General features: G+C 56.3%; 1 protein-coding gene across 1 annotated transcript; it reads right to left on the bottom strand.

The window, feature by feature from the left end:
- Positions 1-151: 151 nt before the first annotated feature.
- On the bottom strand, positions 152-17,777 carry STRN4 (striatin 4). Its single transcript, XM_036744614.1, has 18 exons — positions 17,496-17,777; positions 11,372-11,475; positions 9,492-9,565; positions 9,274-9,352; positions 8,717-8,896; positions 7,926-8,067; positions 7,071-7,221; positions 6,525-6,638; positions 6,037-6,152; positions 4,816-4,991; positions 4,690-4,737; positions 4,040-4,161; positions 3,526-3,696; positions 3,094-3,234; positions 2,408-2,506; positions 2,158-2,244; positions 1,429-1,676; positions 152-1,225 (listed from the first exon to the last, which is right to left on the bottom strand). Exons 1-17 carry the CDS (start codon positions 17,775-17,777, stop codon positions 1,507-1,509), a joined length of 2,256 nt encoding a protein of 751 aa, XP_036600509.1. The 3' UTR covers positions 152-1,225; positions 1,429-1,506.
- Positions 17,778-18,613: the final 836 nt, after the last annotated feature.

The raw sequence follows: 18,613 nt of genomic DNA, 5'->3' as shown, positions 1-18,613 counted from the left end.
AAGTTACAAACACCTCCCCTCCAGGTCTGCCATTCCCTTTCACCAAAGGCCTAGCCATAGCCAACCCTGAACCCACAGGCCTCACACAGGGGGCCCTCCCTCCAAATCCCAGGCCCTCAGTCTCCCACTCCCAACTCCAAAAAACAACTGGTCTTATTCCAAAGGTTTTATTGAGGCAAGTTTTCACATACAATTGGGAGAAGGCAGGAAGAGGAGTGGGCCAAGGATGGGCCAAGGATTGGGGTACAGCTGAAATTGAGAGTGAAATAAATATACAAAGAAAAGCTTAGGAACCCTGACTAGGGACAGGGGAGAGACCGACAGAGACTATCACACAGTGATAACAACCAAAGGAGGGTATCTGGGGAGAAGGGGGGAGGGGACGTCTGGGCTTCCATTTAAAATTGTATTGATTTATACAGAATATACAGTGTGAAAAAGGGGGTTAGAGGGGGAAAATAGGGTTTCAACACCCCCACCCCAATGTTCCTCCCTAGAGCCAATGAGCCTCCCTCTCCTCCCCATGGGCCCCTGGTCCCAGGGGAGCTGAGAGGGAAGGAGCACCCCCCCCAGGCAAAAATAGTCCCCCCCAGGCGGTTAATGCTTCTGGGGTAGGGGAGGAGCTAGTGTCTGGGGTGTGTGTGTTTGTGTATGTGTGTTTGTGTGTTTCTACGCCTTGGAGAGAGAGGCAGGGCAGCCCCAGGGGCAAGCTGTGGTGACCCAAGAATGTGATCCTGGTCCCCCCAACCCTCAGTCTACACCCCCATTCCTTCCTCCAAACTGTCCATAGGCCAAGGGAGTATTCCCATGTGTCCCACCCGGAGCACCACCTGACTCCTCTGGTCCATTTCAGCTGCTCCAGAAGAGGGGACAGTGAGGCAGATGGAGGGTCCTAAGAGAGCGAGAGCTGCACCTCCCAGCATCACCACTCCCGCACCCCTATGTCCAGCCCTATGACTGTGGCTCAAAGACCAATGGAAAGCTCTGGACATGAGTCCAGGCCCCAGAGGGGAAGGGAGGGGAGAAAAGGAACAAATTCCTGAAGGGGCAGGGAAGCATAGGGTCCCTAATGGCTGGAGAGAATGGCTCCCATCTTCAACCCCAACAGAAATGGGGAAAGTGACCAAGGAGAGGGCCAGCCCCACAGGCTGCTAGCACCATGAGGCTCACGGAGCTGAGGCATCTTGCTCCCCCAGACTAGACGTGGAGTGGAGAAAATCACCGGCTGGATGAGAGGAGATACATGGTTGGGCAGAGCTAACAGAGACCTAGCCCCACCTATAACCTCCTACAAACCCGCACACATTAGAACCAAAATAATCTTAAGCCACATCCCCCCACCCCCCCACCAAACTGTACTAGTAGAGACCTGGAGTCCAGGGATGAGGGACTGCCCGAAGTCACAGATAGAGGGTTTTACCCACTCACCTCTTCGGGCCCCCTGCCCACCCCACCCTTCCTCAGGGAAGAGGTGGGGGGGGGGTAGCAGGGCATGACTCGGGGGGGTCATACGAACACCTTGGCCAGGGCATCAGCCCCCGCGCTCGCGATGAGCGCCTTGCTGGGATGGCAGGCCACGGCATGAATGGCTTCCTCATGCTTCTTACGGTGTGCTGTGATCTCCTGCACACATGTCTTATTGTCCAGGCTCCAGAGGCGGAGGGAGCAGTCGTGGCCTTGTGGGGAAGGAGCCATTTACCGGAGTTTTAGCCTCTTTCCTGCCTCCCGGCCCACAGGATAGGGCCCATCCAGGACCCCATCCTATTTAACAATGGCCTTGAGAGCAAAGTCCCATGGGAAGTCGGGGCCAGAGCTGGGACTAGAGAAGGGCGCCCCATCCTCAGTGCCTTCCAGTCCCCACGATTGCTCTTCCCTTGCTGATATCACCCACTCTTGAACCTCCTGGGACCCAGCTCCAGCTTCCTTCCTCCAACTTTGCTCAGAGCCTTCCCTAATTCCCCTAAACCAAATCCTTCTGCCCTGCACCAGCATGGCCCCCCAATTCTGTTCTACCTAGTAAGCCTTATCCCTATGCCCAAAATGAGCCTCCCTTTCCTGGCCAGGCTGCTTTCACTGCTCCCACAGAGCCTGCTGTCCTGCTTCCTAGGACAGGGAGCATCTGGGCGGCAGGGACAGGCAGAGAAAAGGAGGACTTACTTCCAGACATCAGGAACACACCATTCGGATCAACAGCCAAGCAGGTCACCGCATCGAGGTGAGCAACCATGGAATGCACAGATTTACCTGTCCAGGTCAGAGAGCAGGTTCAAGTATGGGCCTGCTCCCCATAGACCAAACCTGCAGGGATTTGCGGCTCACCTCCCCGTCTGTATACCTATCTCAGGGTCAGGCCGAGAAGAGGTGGGGGATTGCTGTCAGGACAGAGACACATGCCACCTGTTCCTACCTGTCCTATTGTCCAGAAATCGGATGCCTCTGTCGTCATGGGCAGTGATGGTAATGGGCTGGTTGGGGTGGCTCACCACCTGGTTGATCTGGGTGGGACCTAAAAGGAGCAGAATGAGTGAAGAGCAAAAAAAAAAACAGGACTGGAGATAAACCAATTAGCCTCGTCCATGTTTGCATCGTCACTTCCTAGCATTTGGCCTCAGTCTCCCCCAATCTGTAAAATGGGACTTTTGAATAGATTCTAAGGTGGTTTTTAGATCTGAAATTCCCCATTCTATGGTCCCATCCAGCAATCTATAAAATGGAACAAGAACAGCTGCTAAATGTGTACTAAAGGTGGAGTCACACTAAGTGTAACCGGCAGGACTGGAATCCAGCTCCAGATACCTCCTCACAGGGTTACTGTGTGTACATGGCTTGGCCTGCCTCGGTTTCCCCATCTGTCAAATGGGGATAAGAACAATACCTTCCACCCAGGGGAAGGGTTTTATCCAATAAAATAAACCATGGAAAGCACATGGCAGATGCTTGACTTGGATCTTGTTTCCTATCAGAGAATCCCTCTCAGCTGCCCCATTCTGTGATTCTGCCAAGGACAAGGGCCCAACCTCCCCTTTCCTGCCTCCTGCCTTAGAAATGGGAGGGAACATTCAGGAAAGTCTCTCCCCAGGGACTCCTGCTCACCGCTGCTCCCTCGGGACTCCAGTGTGAGAAGGGCGCTGCCAGTCTCCAGGTCATAGAGGACCGTGTCACCTGAGCGGAAGGAAGCGACGGCCTGGGCTGGCTCTGTGCTGGTGAAGGCCACGGACGTGGGGATCCCATGTTCTGTTCAGGGCAAGAGAGGCAGAAAGCTGTGCGACACCTTCTCCCACCCCACCTCACCCCGGCAGGTTACGGCAGCAGCCTTAGGCCCGAGAGTGCAGGGTTTGAGGCTGGGCTCAGCCCCTGGAGAACAGGAAGGAGGAAGGATGAGCTTGTTCTGTCTGCCCCAGCAGGAAGGGGACAGAGAGACAGACTGAGGGTGGGTGGCAGGAGCCAATCACCTCTAAGGCCCCTCCAATGGGAGGTTTAGCTCCCCAGGGCTCTCTGTTTCCCCCCACTTCCAACCCCACTCACCGCCAGCTGTGTGGAAAGTGCACAGGCAAGTGGGGCTATTGCCACTGGGATCCCAGATACGAATGGTGCCATCCGCAGAACAGGAGGCCAGACGGTGCGAAGTAGGGCTGAAGGCAAGGCCCCATACAGCATCCCCGTGGCCCTCCAGGACACTGCTCAGCACACCAGGATCTAGGCCCGACCCACAAGGAGAAAATGCCAAGTGTCAGAGGGACCCAAGGCCAGACTCACCTCTGTTCCTCCCAATCAGTGATGGAGGGCCTAAGGGCAGCACGTCTGGCTAAGCAGAGCCTCCTAGTCCCACTGCCTATGCCATAGGAACGTTACTCTGGCTCGGCCTCCAATGCCTTCAGGGACAGACTTTGGACTCAGAAAGGAACAGCACATAGGAGGGGCCTGGCTAGTCCATAACTGGGGTGGGTTCCCAGGGAGGGGGTCTGGGGGAATGAGGCAATCTAAGGTAGATGCCCTGTAGCCTGCAGGAGAAGAGACGGCCAGGGAGGGCCGCCCTCACCATAGCCATCATACGGGTCCATGTTGAGGTCTGGGATCCTCCAGCAGTGAATACGGGCATCTGCTCCCCCACTGTAGCAGTGCTCGCTGTGACTGCCCATGGCTACTGCCAACACAGGGCCCCTGCAGAGGGAGGGATGGGAAGAGATGAGCCATTCCTGGCAGCTCAGCAAGGAGCCAACACCAAGCCACCCTCAGCAGTGAGGCCCTGAGCCCTGTCACAGCCTTGAGAAGCTTGGGCCCCAGGCAGTCCCCTGACCCAGCCCTCCAGAGACACTTCCTGTCATCAGCCCAGGGCACGTCATTCTCATCTGGGAGGACCTTGGCATGGGCCCTGCTCACCCTGTCCACTTCTCAGGGCAGTAACAAGAATCATAATAATGTAGCTCACACGTATGGAGTGCCTACTGTGTGCCAGGCGCTGGGCTAAACACTTTACACACACTCTTTTGACCCTCCCAACAACCTTAGGAGGGAGGGCAGGCAGTGTGCAGAGACTTTCCCAGGGTCCCAAAGCTCTTAATAAGGGTCTGAGGCTGGGCTGGATCTCGGGGCTGCCTGACTTCAGGTCCAGGGCTCTAGGCACTGTGGCACCCCCCAGCAGCCTCTGGGCTCTCAAAGGGGAGAAAGGACAGGCTGCCCTTTGCCCACCTGTGGGCCCGGAAGGCATGGATGGGCTCCACATCCAGAGCGGCATTCCTGCACAGAAGAGAGGACATGGGGTGTCAGTGGACAGGCTGTGGTGCTCACTGGCCCCCTCCTGGGACCCCCACTTACTTCTTGGCTGTCACTGTCTTCTGCAGGTTCCAAAGCTTCAAGGTACCATCCTCTGAGGCCGTGAGCAGGGCTGACTCACTGTGATGGAAGGCCAGCGAGCGGATGCCGTCATAGTGGGAGCGGAGGGTGAATTTGGGGTTCCAGGTCTTCTTAAAGGCATCTTTGCTGTCGGAGAGCTGGAGGGAAGGTAAGACAAAGTATCTCTCTGCACTCCCCCTCCACACCCCGCTCTTTCACACCTCCGGGGGTGTGCCCAACAGCTGCAAAGACATCTGGGACCCAGGGAGCCACGCATCCTCCTTGACTTGGTCAGGCTGAGAGAATCTCCCAATCTCAGAGATCATCTAGTCTGCCCCCTCACTGAGGAAGAAGAAAGAAGCAGGGGTCCTTCCCCTTTTCTGTGGCATGCACCCCTATGGGCCCCTCCTCAAAAGGTTTTAGAAGACCGATTACAAAGGAAACCACACCCATGTATATGCATCTGTCTGGGGTGGGGGGAAGAGAGGCTGGAGCTCCAAGTGCAGTCTTGGGGGGACAGAAACTTTGAGCAGCTGCTTCTCTATGATGGCCCAGGCCAGCCAACAGCCCACCCCATGTGGGGCCAGCCTGAGTACAGATACCCCATAGACTGTAGTCCAAATACACTTCAAACTCCCCCAAACGCGAGTGACCCAGCAGCCTCAGTTCCCCCAGGAGCCAGACCACAATCATGGGTCACCAAGCCCCTGGGAAACCAATTCTATTGAAATAATTATCAAGGCCTTTCCAAATCAAACTCATGGGCCAGAAGACCAAGCATCTCTGCCAGGCTCACTCCCTAGAAAATCACCCCACTCCACTTTGGGTAGTAGATGTCCTTTGCAGCTCCTGCCCACAACCTGTCCCTCTGTCTCTTCAGCCACTCAGGCCCCAGGCCCCATGCTCCCAGCTCACTCACTCCCACTAGCCTCTGCTTCTCACACACCTTTCTACCCCCTAGGGCCAGGGAAACACTCCTAGGGTCATAAGCCATAGGAACCTTGGGGCCATTTAATCCAGCCCCCTCCTTTTGTGGATAACAAAACTGAAGCCTAGGAGGAGAAATGACTTTGCCAGGGTCACATGGCTACTGAATGGCCAGGCATGTCTAGACAGCAGCCACGGAGATGATTTAGAATGGGAAAGAGGCCTCTGTGGTCCTTTAACCCCTGGGGTGCCCGGGGAAGGCAGGCCCACACTCACATCACAGCTGAGGTCGTTGTCGTTGCTGACGGTGAGGTCGGCCAAATCCCCCAGGCTCACCTCTCCACCCCCAATCGTGTCCATGATGAAGACATCAGAGGAGAAGCCGAGGGAACCTGGGAAGCACAGCCAGCTCACAGTTCGAGCCCTGGAGGACACGGCCCTCTCTGGACTGGGCTGAGGCCTCGAGGCAGGACCTACAGACTCTTCCTGCTGCCTGGCGCTGCCTTCCTAAGCCAATCCCCAGAAAGCACCTCTGATCACTGACTCGCCTGCCACTGCTGGAAGCCCTTCAATGACAAAGAGTTCACTACCACCCCAAGCACAACTGATTGCTAGAAGGCTCTGGTGTCAGTTCAAATCCTCCTTATAATGAGCTGACATCTACCCCGCCTCTAAATCTCTCCCCGGTGTCAGCCCCAGTCCGTCTCCAAAGGCAGGAAGGAGGATGCTCGGCCGACTGAGCCACAGGAGCCCAGGATCCTCACCATCATGGGGCCGAGGCTGCGGCGTGCCAGGCGGGGGCCCAGTCCCTTTCGGGGGCAGCCCATCCACATCCCGAAGATCAGCTAGCATGCCCTGCAGTTTCACCCGCCGGCTCTCTGCCCGGGTGGGAAAAAGAAAACCACAGAGAGGGTGAGCTGCCAGTCCCCTCAGGGCTCCCCTCTCCCTCCCTTTGTCCCAGTCCGGGCAGGAGCATGAGCTCTTTTACCCCCTGGGGCCCCTAGAGGTCAGTGCCAAGGCCCCCTGGAAGCAGAGGCAGAGCTGGGGGGCATGTCACCAAGCAAGAAGTGAGGGAGAGGAGGGCTAGGGCAGGGCCTCCCTTTACTTCCCTCCCTGGACCACAGCTCTCTCCCTCAAGCCTCCCTCCGAGGGCACAGGTCAAGCCTGCAGGCTTCCTCATGGCCTCCAGAGGGAGGCCCCTTCAGGAAGCAGAGGAAGAGGAGCCTGGGGCAGGAAGCAGCTACAGCCTGGGAGGGAGAGGCCTGGGCTTACATCCTTCAGGGAGCTGGGAACAGGTCCCCTCTGCTTACCCAGTTCGGTGCCATCCCCAGAGCGGCGAGCATCAGCAGACCCTTCCCCATCCTCCCCGGAGCCCAGAAAGTCAAACTCATTGATGGCATCCTCAGAGTCTTCGTCATCCTCATCCTCATCCATTTCTGGGACCAGGGGCTTCGATGATAACTGAGGGGACAGAAGACAAGAAACTGGGGGCCACAGGACAGACCCCAGACCTCCCTCCCCGCCACTGCTGATCAAGCAGCCTTTGGACAAGGTCCAGATTCCTCTTGCCCACAAACACTCTATTTACAGACCCCAGCATGCCTCTGGTCAGGTCTAATCCAAAGCTGTCTGAACTTACCGAGTCAGCCTCATCTACCCCTGCTCTCCCTCAAATACACCAACCACAGAATTAATTAAAAGGCCCCTCAACCATCTGGAGTCAGGCTCCCTCATTACTCCAAAGAAGAAACCACAAGCCAAGAAGGAGACCTCATCTGCTCAAGGTCACAAAGCTAGTTAGCAGAAAAGCCAAGATTTGAATCCAGGGCCCTGGATCTGAGAAGACAGCTCCTCGTCCTCCCCATACACTGTGGTCCCTCCTCTCCCATCACCTCCCTGTCCCTCTCTCTCTGTTTATCTCTTATCTCCCCAGTCAGACTCTAAAGTCCCTGAGGGCAAAAATGGGGCCCCACTCCTTCTCTATCTTTGGGAGGCACAGAGCAGGCCAGCTTCCATGGCTGTCTCTACCAGCTGCCAGAGCAGAAGAGGGGTCAGGGAAGAGTCCTTTGCTCCCCATCTCCGCCTACTCTGCGGAAGGCTCGACTGGGCTGCAAGGTCACTGCCTGGGCAGCAGCCCTCCCAGGAGTTGGCCCGGGGAGCCCCACCTTGACCCGCTGTTTCTTGGGCTGCAAGCTATCAAGCTCCTCCTCCTCATCGCTGTCTTCATCCTCACAATTCTGCAGGAATGGGATCTTCTCCAACACAGAGCTGCCCAGCCGCTCCACACCTTCCTTCCCTGCAGCATTCCTATCCAAGACATGAAGGGGGAAAGGGGTGGGGTCCACCAGAGCCCAAGAGATCTATAGCCAGAGCAGAGTCCCAGGCTCCATTCTCATCAGGCAACATCAGGCTGTAATGTTCCCCAAACTTTGGGTTATAATGTCCCACAAGGGCCTCCCAGTCCCGGCCCCCAGCCACCCAGCCACCTCCTGAGCCAGGCCCATCTTTCCAATGGCTGCCCAGAGGTCCAGGGGGCACCCTGAGCCAGGGAAAGTGGCCAGCAGGAAAGAACAGTTAGCCCTGGTCAGGCTTGATGGTCCTAGGCCTATGCCTAAATGCAGTAGCCTTCTGACTTGACTGATGCTGTGAGCAGAGGCCACTCTCTGCAATCCCCCCATGTATGTATGATAAATCCAGAAATTCAAACACACCCACAGAAACACCACAACATACCTACCAGAGATCAAATGAGGTAGTATTTTTCAAGCACACAGCCATGCCTAGCACACAGCACATGTGTTTAACAAATGCTCCCCTCCTATTGGGTGTCAGAAGCTCGGGACAACCAGCCATCAGCTTTGGGAAGTGAGGAAGGAATGGAATTCTGGGCTGCTGGGCAGGAAGGGATGGACCCAGGCCAAAATCCAGACAAAAAGGCAGAGCTGGGGGCCCTAACCTCTTGATCTGCTCTTCAATCTGCTTTGCCAACACTGACTCCCCTGCAGGAAGCCCTCCAGGGCTGCTATCACCAGGCTCGGCTACACCATTCAGCTCCACAGAGCGGCCGAGCAGGGAACGCACACGCTTCGAACGCATGTCCAAGATGGTGTCCGTGTAGCCCACTTCTTCCAAGTACCTTTGAGGGAGGGGGGAAAGGAAATCGGTTTTGGGGAAAGCCCTACAGAGCCCAGAAGCTCTGGACCTAAGGCAAAGCCAATGAAGGGAGAGTGGATGCTTGTCCTTCAAACCAGGCATTTTCTTGGCAAAGGGGGAGCTCCCCAAAGGGCCACTAACTCATCCCTCCCCCCAGGGCTTCTGTCTCCTTTCTGCTCACCCTCCCTCAACCCAAAAGGCAGGATCAAAGTGTGAGCTACTTGGCTTTCAGAGCAGGGTCAGCCCCAGAGATGACAGGTATCACCAAGGATCACCCAAGCTCTTTCGGAAGTATCATTTCTGCAACCTTCAGAGACCTTCTGACCGTACCCCACACCCCACACCTCAGGCTACACTTACTGTCGAAGCAGCTGCCGGCCTTCCTTCCACACCAGCTGGCTGCTCTCCAAAGACACCGGCTCCACAGGACCATTGGGGACTGACCAGAGAGAGACTAAGGTGATGGCCCTGACAGCAGCCGGGACACCCGCAGTGGGCAGGGATTGGAAGGAGCCCCTGCCCTCCCAGCAATTCCCCACCCCCACCCCCAGCTCCATCCAGGGGCCAGCTCTTCACACCTTGCTCCAGCATGTCTGCCTTCTTCTCTCCTTGGTTTGCATCAGTCCCAAACTTCAGTTTGTGATACTTGGCTCTGGAAGAAAAGGAAGCTGTCATTGAAGGTCCCAAGTCACTCACAGAATCCATTCTATGTATACTGCCATGCTTTAGTTTCTGATATGGCAAATATCCATATAGCCCACATAAACAAAAGCCCTTGGGGGAGAGGGAGCTTCAATAATTTTGAAGAGTGTAAAGGGGCCCTGACACCAAAGAATTTGAGAACTGCTAGACTAATTCGGACTTGAGAGGTACCTTGGAGAGCCACGAGCCACTGGGCCAAGCTGCCAGAAGGCAGTTGTGCAGTGGGAAAAAATACCAGATGTAGTATCCAAGGCCCTGGGTTTGACCCCAAGCTGGCTTGGGATCTGTGTGACCTAGAGAGTTCTAGAATGTACAGTCCAGAAAAGGGGTTTTAACTTGGGGTACCATGGATTGATTTGAGGGGTTCTATGACCTTACAGGGGAAAAAACTTCTATTTTATTTCACTATTGGCCACTTCCTTGATATTTCATTTCCTGTACTTCCAGACATGATTGTCGAAAGGCATCTGTCCATCCCTGGACTTCCCCAAGACTGTCCAAGGGGAGTGGGACCCAAAGGAGGTAAAGAGAGCCCAGCACTCATGATAGGGCTGGGGCCAGGACCTTCCCCCTGAACTCCACTGCCTCTCTGGGCCGCCGTCCTGTCTGGGCAGGCTCAGCTCCCCACTCAGCAGCCTCCCTTCCTTCTGCTGAGCCAGCCATGTGGAGCGGGAGGACGCTGACCACCCGTCCTATCTCTGGGCCTCAGTTTCCTTCTCTGTAAAATGAGGCCTTGAAGGCCTCACCAGCCTCCTGGGCCAGGCAGAAGAGACGGTGGAGATGCTGGCAGCCCTGTCAGGTGAGGACCCTTTCAGAGACATGACTCAAGGAGGCTGCACCTGGAAGACAGAAGGCTTCCGAGGGCCATGGCACTGTCTTCACAAAGTGCAAGGGTTGCCAAAGCCAAGCTTTACACTCCACGGACCCAGCAAAGAGCAGTGCATGGGTGTTGTGGAGAGGCTGACTGCAGGTCAATGTGAAGAAAATCTTCCTGACAACCAGAGGTGTCCACAGTGGCACAGTCTGCCTCAGCAAGGAACAGTCTCCCTGTTCCTGGAGGCCCAGTGACCCCTTTAAAGAGGCAAATGATGTCATAGAAGGATCCAGAGGCTTGCAAAGTCACCCAGTCCAAAGCCAGGAGATACTACCACCCACACTCCCACAAGGGAGTGGCTCACCTACAAAACAGCCAGCATATCTAGCTGAGACCCCTGTCCCTTAATGTACTGGCTCTGGAGCCAGGGGAGGCCCCCCAGCCCCAACACCTATGGCCTCAATGGCCTATCCTAGGCAACTCAGCTCTCCACGGCCCTCCATGTGTTCTGCTGGAAAACAAAGAGGTTGGACCAGAGGGTCTCAAAAGTCCCCCGCAGCTTTAGAGTGGGGGCCCTGTTGGCATGTGTGCCCAGATCACTTCTAGCTCTTGTTCCCCTATTTCCACATGGTTCTGTAGCCCTCTAGTTGTTTCGTGTATCAATGTCCGGGCTCCCCAAGTGAACCGAAAGCCCTTTGGAAGCATGGCTTTCTTTCATCTTCTCTCCTTGTGCCCTTGGCCACAGCTGGGCACAGGCTTTGGTGCTGCCATAAACTTGGCCAGGCTGTGGCAGGATTGCTCTCCCCATGAAGCCTCAGAGATACTCCTGGCAAAGCCAGCCTATAAGCTGAGCCAGAGGTCCTCCCAGCTCCCTCCAGCTCTAAGGTTCTGCCCAAGAGCTCCAGGTGTGTGGGGCAAGGGGGGAAGGGGAAGCTCACCCACCGTTCTTGCTTCAGTGCAAACTCTAACATTTTAATCCGTCGCACCAGGTCTGTCTTGAGGTTCTCTTGACCCTTTCTCTCCCCTTGGAGAAAAGCTACCTGGGCCTGAGGAGGAAAGAAGGAAAAGAGGGAGGGCACAGGTTAGAGGGCAAGAGATATAACATACCATGGAATACTCCAGGTTCAAAGCCCATAAGAAAAAGAGTCCTTAATAAGCAGAGTTATCCAAAAACAGAATGCCCCACTTGGCAGGAGAGAGAAGGAGGAATAGTGAGTCTCTCATCTCTGAAAGTCTTCAGGTGAGAGCCTAAAATGCTGCTAAGAAGATTCCTGTCTGGTTAGCATCCAGCTAAATGCACTCTTCTGCAGCCCTTCTCCCAGGCCCAGACAGGCTCTCCAGATGACCATGACCATGCCCCCACTAGCCAAGGGCCCACACTGCCGGGAAGCCCTCTGCCGGGGACAACCACCAGCCTGCATGTCTGCTGACTCCCTCAGCAACATTTAGTTGAGCCCAGGACCATCTAAGCCTCACTCAAGGTCCTGCTTCAATAGGACATACCAATTAGAGATGCTTGAGGGGAGCTTAGATGAGCAATGCTTCCCAGGCCGTGAGTCTTATGATTCTGTGATGCCTTCCCTTGGGATGGGGTTCTACAATGACCTCAAGGCCCAAGACCGACTCACTCAGCATCTTCCCTTCACCATGCTGCTCTGCTATGTCCCCTGCTCAGGTTAGGAGGTGACAGCTCCAGGTCAGGGCCCTGCTTCCCCCCTCCCTGGCACCCTCACCTCACATTCATCTCACTACTCAAGCTGCCAGATTCACATCCCTAAAATGACACTTTTATTCAGTCACCTTTCATAATCTGCCTTGAACCTGCTGCTTCCCAACCCAAGCTCAGTGTCTTTCCTGTGGTTTCAAAGTCTCAGTAGGAAAATCTCTTACCGAGGCCTTCTCTTCCTCTTTTCTCCCAACTCAATCTGTCTGCCCACCCCAAAGATCACTGTGGGTGATCTGCCAACCAAACACTCAGGAGCCTTGCTCCGAGGGGATGAGGAGGAACAGGCAGGAAAGTCGAGGAAAGCAGGCAACAGGAGACAAGAGGGATGCCCAGCTTCCTACTGGGGATGCTACACCCATGCCCACACCATAGGCACTTAATAAATGATGGCTGTTCCCCTCCCCATTCCCCACCCCTATACTGCTAAGTTTGGGATTTACAGACCAGGTCAGCTCATAATCTCCAACACTCAACCAATGGCTCAATTCTGCCTCTCCCAAGTCACAGGGATTGAGGAGAAGATACCCTCTCCTCTCCTCCTCCCTCCACCACTCCCATGGTGCACACTTGTACCCTCCCCCCCTCCCTCTACATGGTTCCAGTTTTCCAGAACTCATCCCCACACACCCACCCACTCAGTCAGAGCTGAGAAATCTCTCCCACTTCTCTTCCTGCTGTTCATCTCTCTCCTTCCTGTCAGAGACAACCAGCTGGTTAGTGACTAAGCAAGGCTGGCTCTTCTCAGGAGCAGAGTGAATGAAGCCCTCGATGTCTTCATTCATAATGAAACATGGTCATCCCATTATTACCCTCCTCACCCCATGGGCCTCCCCAGCACCCTGGAAGGGATGGTCTCCTTCCCTCCCTCTTTCCTTCTGACTCTTAATGTGTTTTTTCCTCCAAAATGCAGTTCCACCAACCCTTCCACAAGAAGCCTCCCCTCCAAAAACAACAGTGTATTTATCCTGCATGTGTTTTATATACGCTTCCACGTGTGTGTGCTGTCTCTCCTTAAAGACAGGACTCCCATTATTTTCCCCTTTGGATTCCTAATGCCTGGCACACGGCAGATGCTTACTGTTTATTTATTGATCCCCATTTAGTAGGAAGAAGAAATACATTCAGAGATTACCTGAATGCTCCTGGTCACAAAGCTAGTGAGTGCTAGATTGGGGATTTGAACATAGGCCCCTGGACTCCTTAATCCAGGGCTCTTGCCCCATCACTTAGTCTTTTGAATGCCAACACATTCCCCCTCCTTGGAGACCCCAGATGCTCTAGCCAGCAGTACATTTCCCACCCATTTGGTCTGAGGCTCCTGAGGTCCAGGAAGTGCCTAGAAGGTGCAGCCTCCACCTTTACTCATGTGACAGATGCCATGTCCAACCCTGACCCACACACCCCTCAAAAACCCAGGCGACATGCAGAATGGCCTCAGACAGAGGAAGGCCCTGGGTTCAAATTCTGCCTCTGACATGTCAGCCTATCTGACCTCGGCAAGCCATGCCCCCTCCCACTTTCCATCAACCCTCACATATTACAAAACTGCAGAGGAGGTGGCAGCACTGGCAGTTTTCTCCTCCAGGAGCTCCCTGTCCCAATGAAATCCCAGACCTGTTGCCTAGCCCTGTGTTCTTAGGGTTCCTAGAGACCAGCTAGCTTGACGCCCTCCTTTTATAGAAGAAACTGAGGCTGGGGGGGGGGGGTACAAGGAAGCTGCCCAAGAGCATCTAGCACCCTGTTGTCCTCTCATATCCTCCCAGTGGCTTGTGCTTGGAAGTGGACACACCTGGGGGGCATTCCTGGAAAAGCCACCACACCCATCTGGACCTCAACCTCCCCCTCTGTAAAATGGACACAATACCAGCAGTATCACTGGAATTACAAGCGACCCAGGCTCCGTGACTTCAGGGCTCCAGGAAATGCCTGGAAGTCTGAGGGATGGAACCCCAGGTCTAGAACAGTGTGGGTGCGTGCATGTCTGTGTCTGTGCATACATGCACGTGCAAAGACACACACACACACACAGCCACGGTATCTTCAGAGCGCCTCCCTCAGGAAGCATGCACGTAAAGCAAGTTATAAACCTGAAGAAAGGTCTCTCTCCTCTCCTGGGCCCAGAGCAGTGGCCGGCACAGACCATCAATAAGAAAGAGACTGACTGCCAGGGATTCCAGCTACAAAATGGGGCCTCGGGGTGGATTCCCCCACCCCAAGGGCTCCCCAATCATGGCCTCTTTGGGATTGCCAGCTGTCCCTATGTGACCCCCAGCCTGTTTCCTCATCTACAAACAGTGGATAACAGGATCTTCAGCCTCCTACAAGAATGACACCACACAAATGTCTGCCATCACATCAGCCGCCTGAGGGTCAGGGCCTCTCACTCCGCACCTAGTGGGCACATAAGAGTCAGTGAATGGGACCTCTGGTGCTTCTCGCTCTGCCCCATTCTTCCCTCCTCATCCTCTCTTGGCCACCCCTCGGCGAAGAACAAAGAGGGACAGGCTCCAGCCCCAGCTCTGCCTTTCCAGGGGAGTCCAGACCACCCAGCATCCCCCAACAGGGCCCTCCAGCAGGACCGGAGGGCAGCTTGCCTCCCAACCAAGAGCAGATGAAAAGGGTGGGGAGAAGCTGTTCCAGGCAGGCACCCCACAAACAGCAGGACGCAACAGCAAAGACCCAAGGAAGCCCATCACAGGCAGACCAGGGCACAGGGGGAGCGGCCCCAAAAGTGAATAAAAGTTCACGACGATCACCTTGAACAGGCACAAAAAGGTGAATTCTGTTCAGGAGCCTGTACACAATGGAGACAGAACATTGTTCTCTGGGAAAAAAAAAGTCCACCTAAAATGGTTAAATTGTCTACACAATTGTTAGGGCTTAAATACTAAGCAGCAGCACTTCTATGGCTCTTTCAGGTCGGCAAAACACTTCACCTATACAATCCCACGTGATCACCCCAACTGGGGGGGAGGCAGGGGCTTTTATTACCATTTTACAGATGAGGCCACTGAGGCAGAGAGCAGTAAAATAACTTGCCCAGGGTCACAGAGTCAGTGAGTATCAGAGGCCTGGTTTGGATTCTGGGGTCTTTCCCCTGCTCCCCAATTCTTCGGGGCTTCTTGTGCCTATACTGCCTCTCCCCAGAATGTAAGCTCATTACAGGCAAGGGCTGCTTCATCTTTGCCAGCTCAGTACCCACAGGAAGCAGGCACCCAAGTGTTCCCCATCCACATGCCGGGGCCCCCGCTCGCCTCCTGTCACTGGCTTCCTTCTGTCTTCACTCCCAGTGGCCCTGATCTCTGTCTTGGAGGGTCCCACATCCTGAGGCTTCATTCCCTCCTCCCAAGTCCCATCAGAGACACAAGCCCATGGCTGCACTGCTGGAAGGGATTTCAGAGACTGTCTAGTTCTACCCCCTCACGTAGGCCCAAGGGGATGAAATGATCTGTCCATGGTCACCAAGCAGAGCCCCAACTTGAACCTAGATCCAACCCTCTTCCCACATATCAAGAAGCCAAAGATCCACAACAGGGCTGTCCAAAACGCAGCCCACAGGCCTCATGCAGCCCACAGTGTGATTTTATGCGGCCCACCTGTGGGTTTTAATGATCACGAGCGAAAAAATAAAATAATAATTTGCATGAAATGCATATCGGATTTTTTAATTCCATCACCAATAAATAATCTCACTGACATTAATTTTCTTTGGTGTTTTTAAGCAGTATTACGGATGGAACATATGAATCGATCTGTGTGATGCAGACGGGTCAGTATGCACCTACCTTTATACTGTCGTGTTGTCCTTCTGGGCTTTGTGTTTGCTTTAGCGCTTTGCCTGTGGCATTGATGACTCCCACTCCCCCACTTTGTATTGGTGCACTGTATTTTTTATTCTGGGTGTTATTTTATTTTAACGTGGCCCTAAGATAACCTAAGGTTTGACAGCCCTGATCTACGACAACAGATTGCTTTACAAATATTGCTATTACTGGGGTCGCAGTCCTTCTTCAAACCTCTATTCCTGCCCCAGCTTGGGGTCCTGCCCACCCTCTCCCAAATTTGGCCCTCCCAATCTCATTCTAGGGGCTGTGACCCCAACATCCCTCATTCCCAGGCCGCCTCCACCCACACTCCATTCTCAGCACCACCTTCCCCATTAGGCCAGAGGCCCTAGAGCAGCCAATACCTGCTCCCATTCTAGCTCTCCTATTCTGGGGATCCTCCCCTTCAACTCTGGAAGACCCTACCTCATGGGGGCCGCATTTAGTATGGTAAATTAGGATCTTGAACTCATGCCACCAGAAGAGCTGGTGAAGGAATAAGAGATAGTCTTCAAAGGGTCCTGAGTGTGATCTTCGAAAAGGAGAATGTCCCCCTTGACTCCCCAGGAGTCAGAAAGAAGGGGGGGGGGGAGCTGCCCCAAAGGTGCCATGGGCACTCTCAGAGGCAGACGCTGTTCTTTAACAGAAACCTGGAAGCAAACTCTGGATGCCCTTCGTCCAGTCTGGAGCAAGGGGCCTTTTACCCCTTACATAGAATTATTTCTACTCTACGTCTAAAACTCACGCTCCCACCCGGCCCTCCCAACCCCCCTCAGCTTCCCGGAGTATCTTTTCCTCCCGATGGGGAGCTGTTTCCTCCCCCGGTCCCCTCAAACCCTTACGGGGGTGGGGGGCGGGGAAAACCCTCTCTCGCCCCTCAAGGGTCCCCTTTCCCCCTCTCCCCGGGCAGGAGCCTCTTCCCCTCCTCCATGCGGGAAGCAGCCCTCTCTTCCGGGCCACAGGAATGCCCGTGGGGATCCCCCTTCCCAGGTCTGTCTCCCGGCGCACCCTGCCCCTCCAGGGCCCCACTTCTGGCCCCCAGCACCTTCTCCGGGCAGGCCTGGGAAAGAGAGGGGGAGGCCCCTCTAGTCCTCTCTATCTCCCCTCTTCTCTTTGCAGGGGGGATGTCCGGGGCTGGGGGGTGGGCCATTGTCTCCCCTCCCCCGCGGTGGGGGGGGTGGTTGTCCCCCTTCCCCTCCCCCGCAGGAGCAGGAGCCTGGGTCGGGGGGTGTGTGTTCTCTTTGTCCCCCTCCCCTCCTGTGCGGTGCCCTCCCTGGCAGGAGCCCGAGCCCGGGGAGGGGGGTCGCTCCCCGCTCCCCCCTCCCCGCTCCCTCCCGCCGGGGGGGGGTGGCGGCGGCCATTGCTCTCCAAGATGGCGGCTGCGGCGGCGGCGGCGAAGGCGGTGGCGGGTGAGGGGCCCGCGGCCCGGGGCAGCGGCGGGGGGCGGGCTGGGTCGGGCCGGGGGCGGGTCCTGGCGCGGCGGGGGGCGGGGGCGGGGGCGGCGGCGGCGGCTCACCTGCAGCTCGGCCCGCTCGGCCTCCCAGCGCGCCTTCTCCGCCTCGAAGCGCGCCCACTCGTGCTGGATGAAGTGCAGGATGCCGGGCAGGCTAAGCGGCTCGGGGCCCGCCCCGGGGCTGCCCCCGCCGGCCCCGCCCCCGCCGCCGCCGCCGCCCTTGGGGGGGCCGGGGGCCGGCGGGCGGCAGGCGGGGGCGGTCGCGGCGGCAGCGGCGGCGGCGGCGGCGGCTGCGGCTGCGGCGGCTGCGGCGGCGGCGGCGGGGGCCGCTCGCTCCTCCATCATGGAGGCCGGCGGCTGGAGCGCGCGCGCGCCCTCGCGGGCCGCCGCCTGCCCCGCGCGCCTCCCTCGCGGAAGGCAGTTGCTCTCGCGCACGCGCGCTCGAGCCCGCGGGGATGGAGGGAGGGAGGGAGGGAAAGGAGGAGCCTCGCGTGGCTGTCGCGACGCGCCAGCCCGCGCACGCGCGCTTTCAGCCCCCGAGGCAGGCGCGCGGGGCAGCGGCCGCGCGCCGGGAGGGCTGCCCTTGGTGCTAGTCGTTTGACACCCCTCCCCTCTCCGTCCTACCCAGCACCCCAACCGGACTCGGACTCCCGGCTCCGCCCCTCGCGCCAGTTACTATGGCAACTGACCGGCCTTTCTGCATCGTTCCCCTCCCAACCTCACATCCAAGACACATCCTGGCCCGCCGGTTGCTACGGCAACTGGCCCACCTCTTCGCGTCCCCTTCCCATTCTAGCCCCTCCTTATACCCCTTCCTCCCCATCCTTATAGGGTTGCTATAGCAACGGGAAACCAGTGTGCACTTTGGCTCCCACCCCTCCCCTCCACCGGTTGCTATAGCAACAGTGACCCGACACACCACACCTCTATCTTGCCTACCATGGGTACTCCAAACTGCCAATCCTGGATTTCTTCTCCTCCCCCCTCCCCCCTCCCTTCCCTATGGGTTGCTATAGCAATCCTGCTGGCCTCAGTGATTCTCTCCAATCCCCAGCCGATCCCACCCCCCTCTATCGACCTGGTTGGTTGCCATGGCAATGCTTACCTGCTTCAAACCCTTTACCCCCTTCCCCGGACCCCGGAATTTTAGGATTCCCTGGGCCAGGATCAGTGGCTAGAGT

The sequence above is a fragment of the Trichosurus vulpecula genome, chromosome 2 (genome assembly GCF_011100635.1).
Source record: "Trichosurus vulpecula isolate mTriVul1 chromosome 2, mTriVul1.pri, whole genome shotgun sequence".
NCBI lineage: Eukaryota > Metazoa > Chordata > Mammalia > Diprotodontia > Phalangeridae > Trichosurus > Trichosurus vulpecula.
Note: the sequence above shows the minus strand (reverse complement) of the source record. Positions and strands in the feature narration are given on the sequence as shown.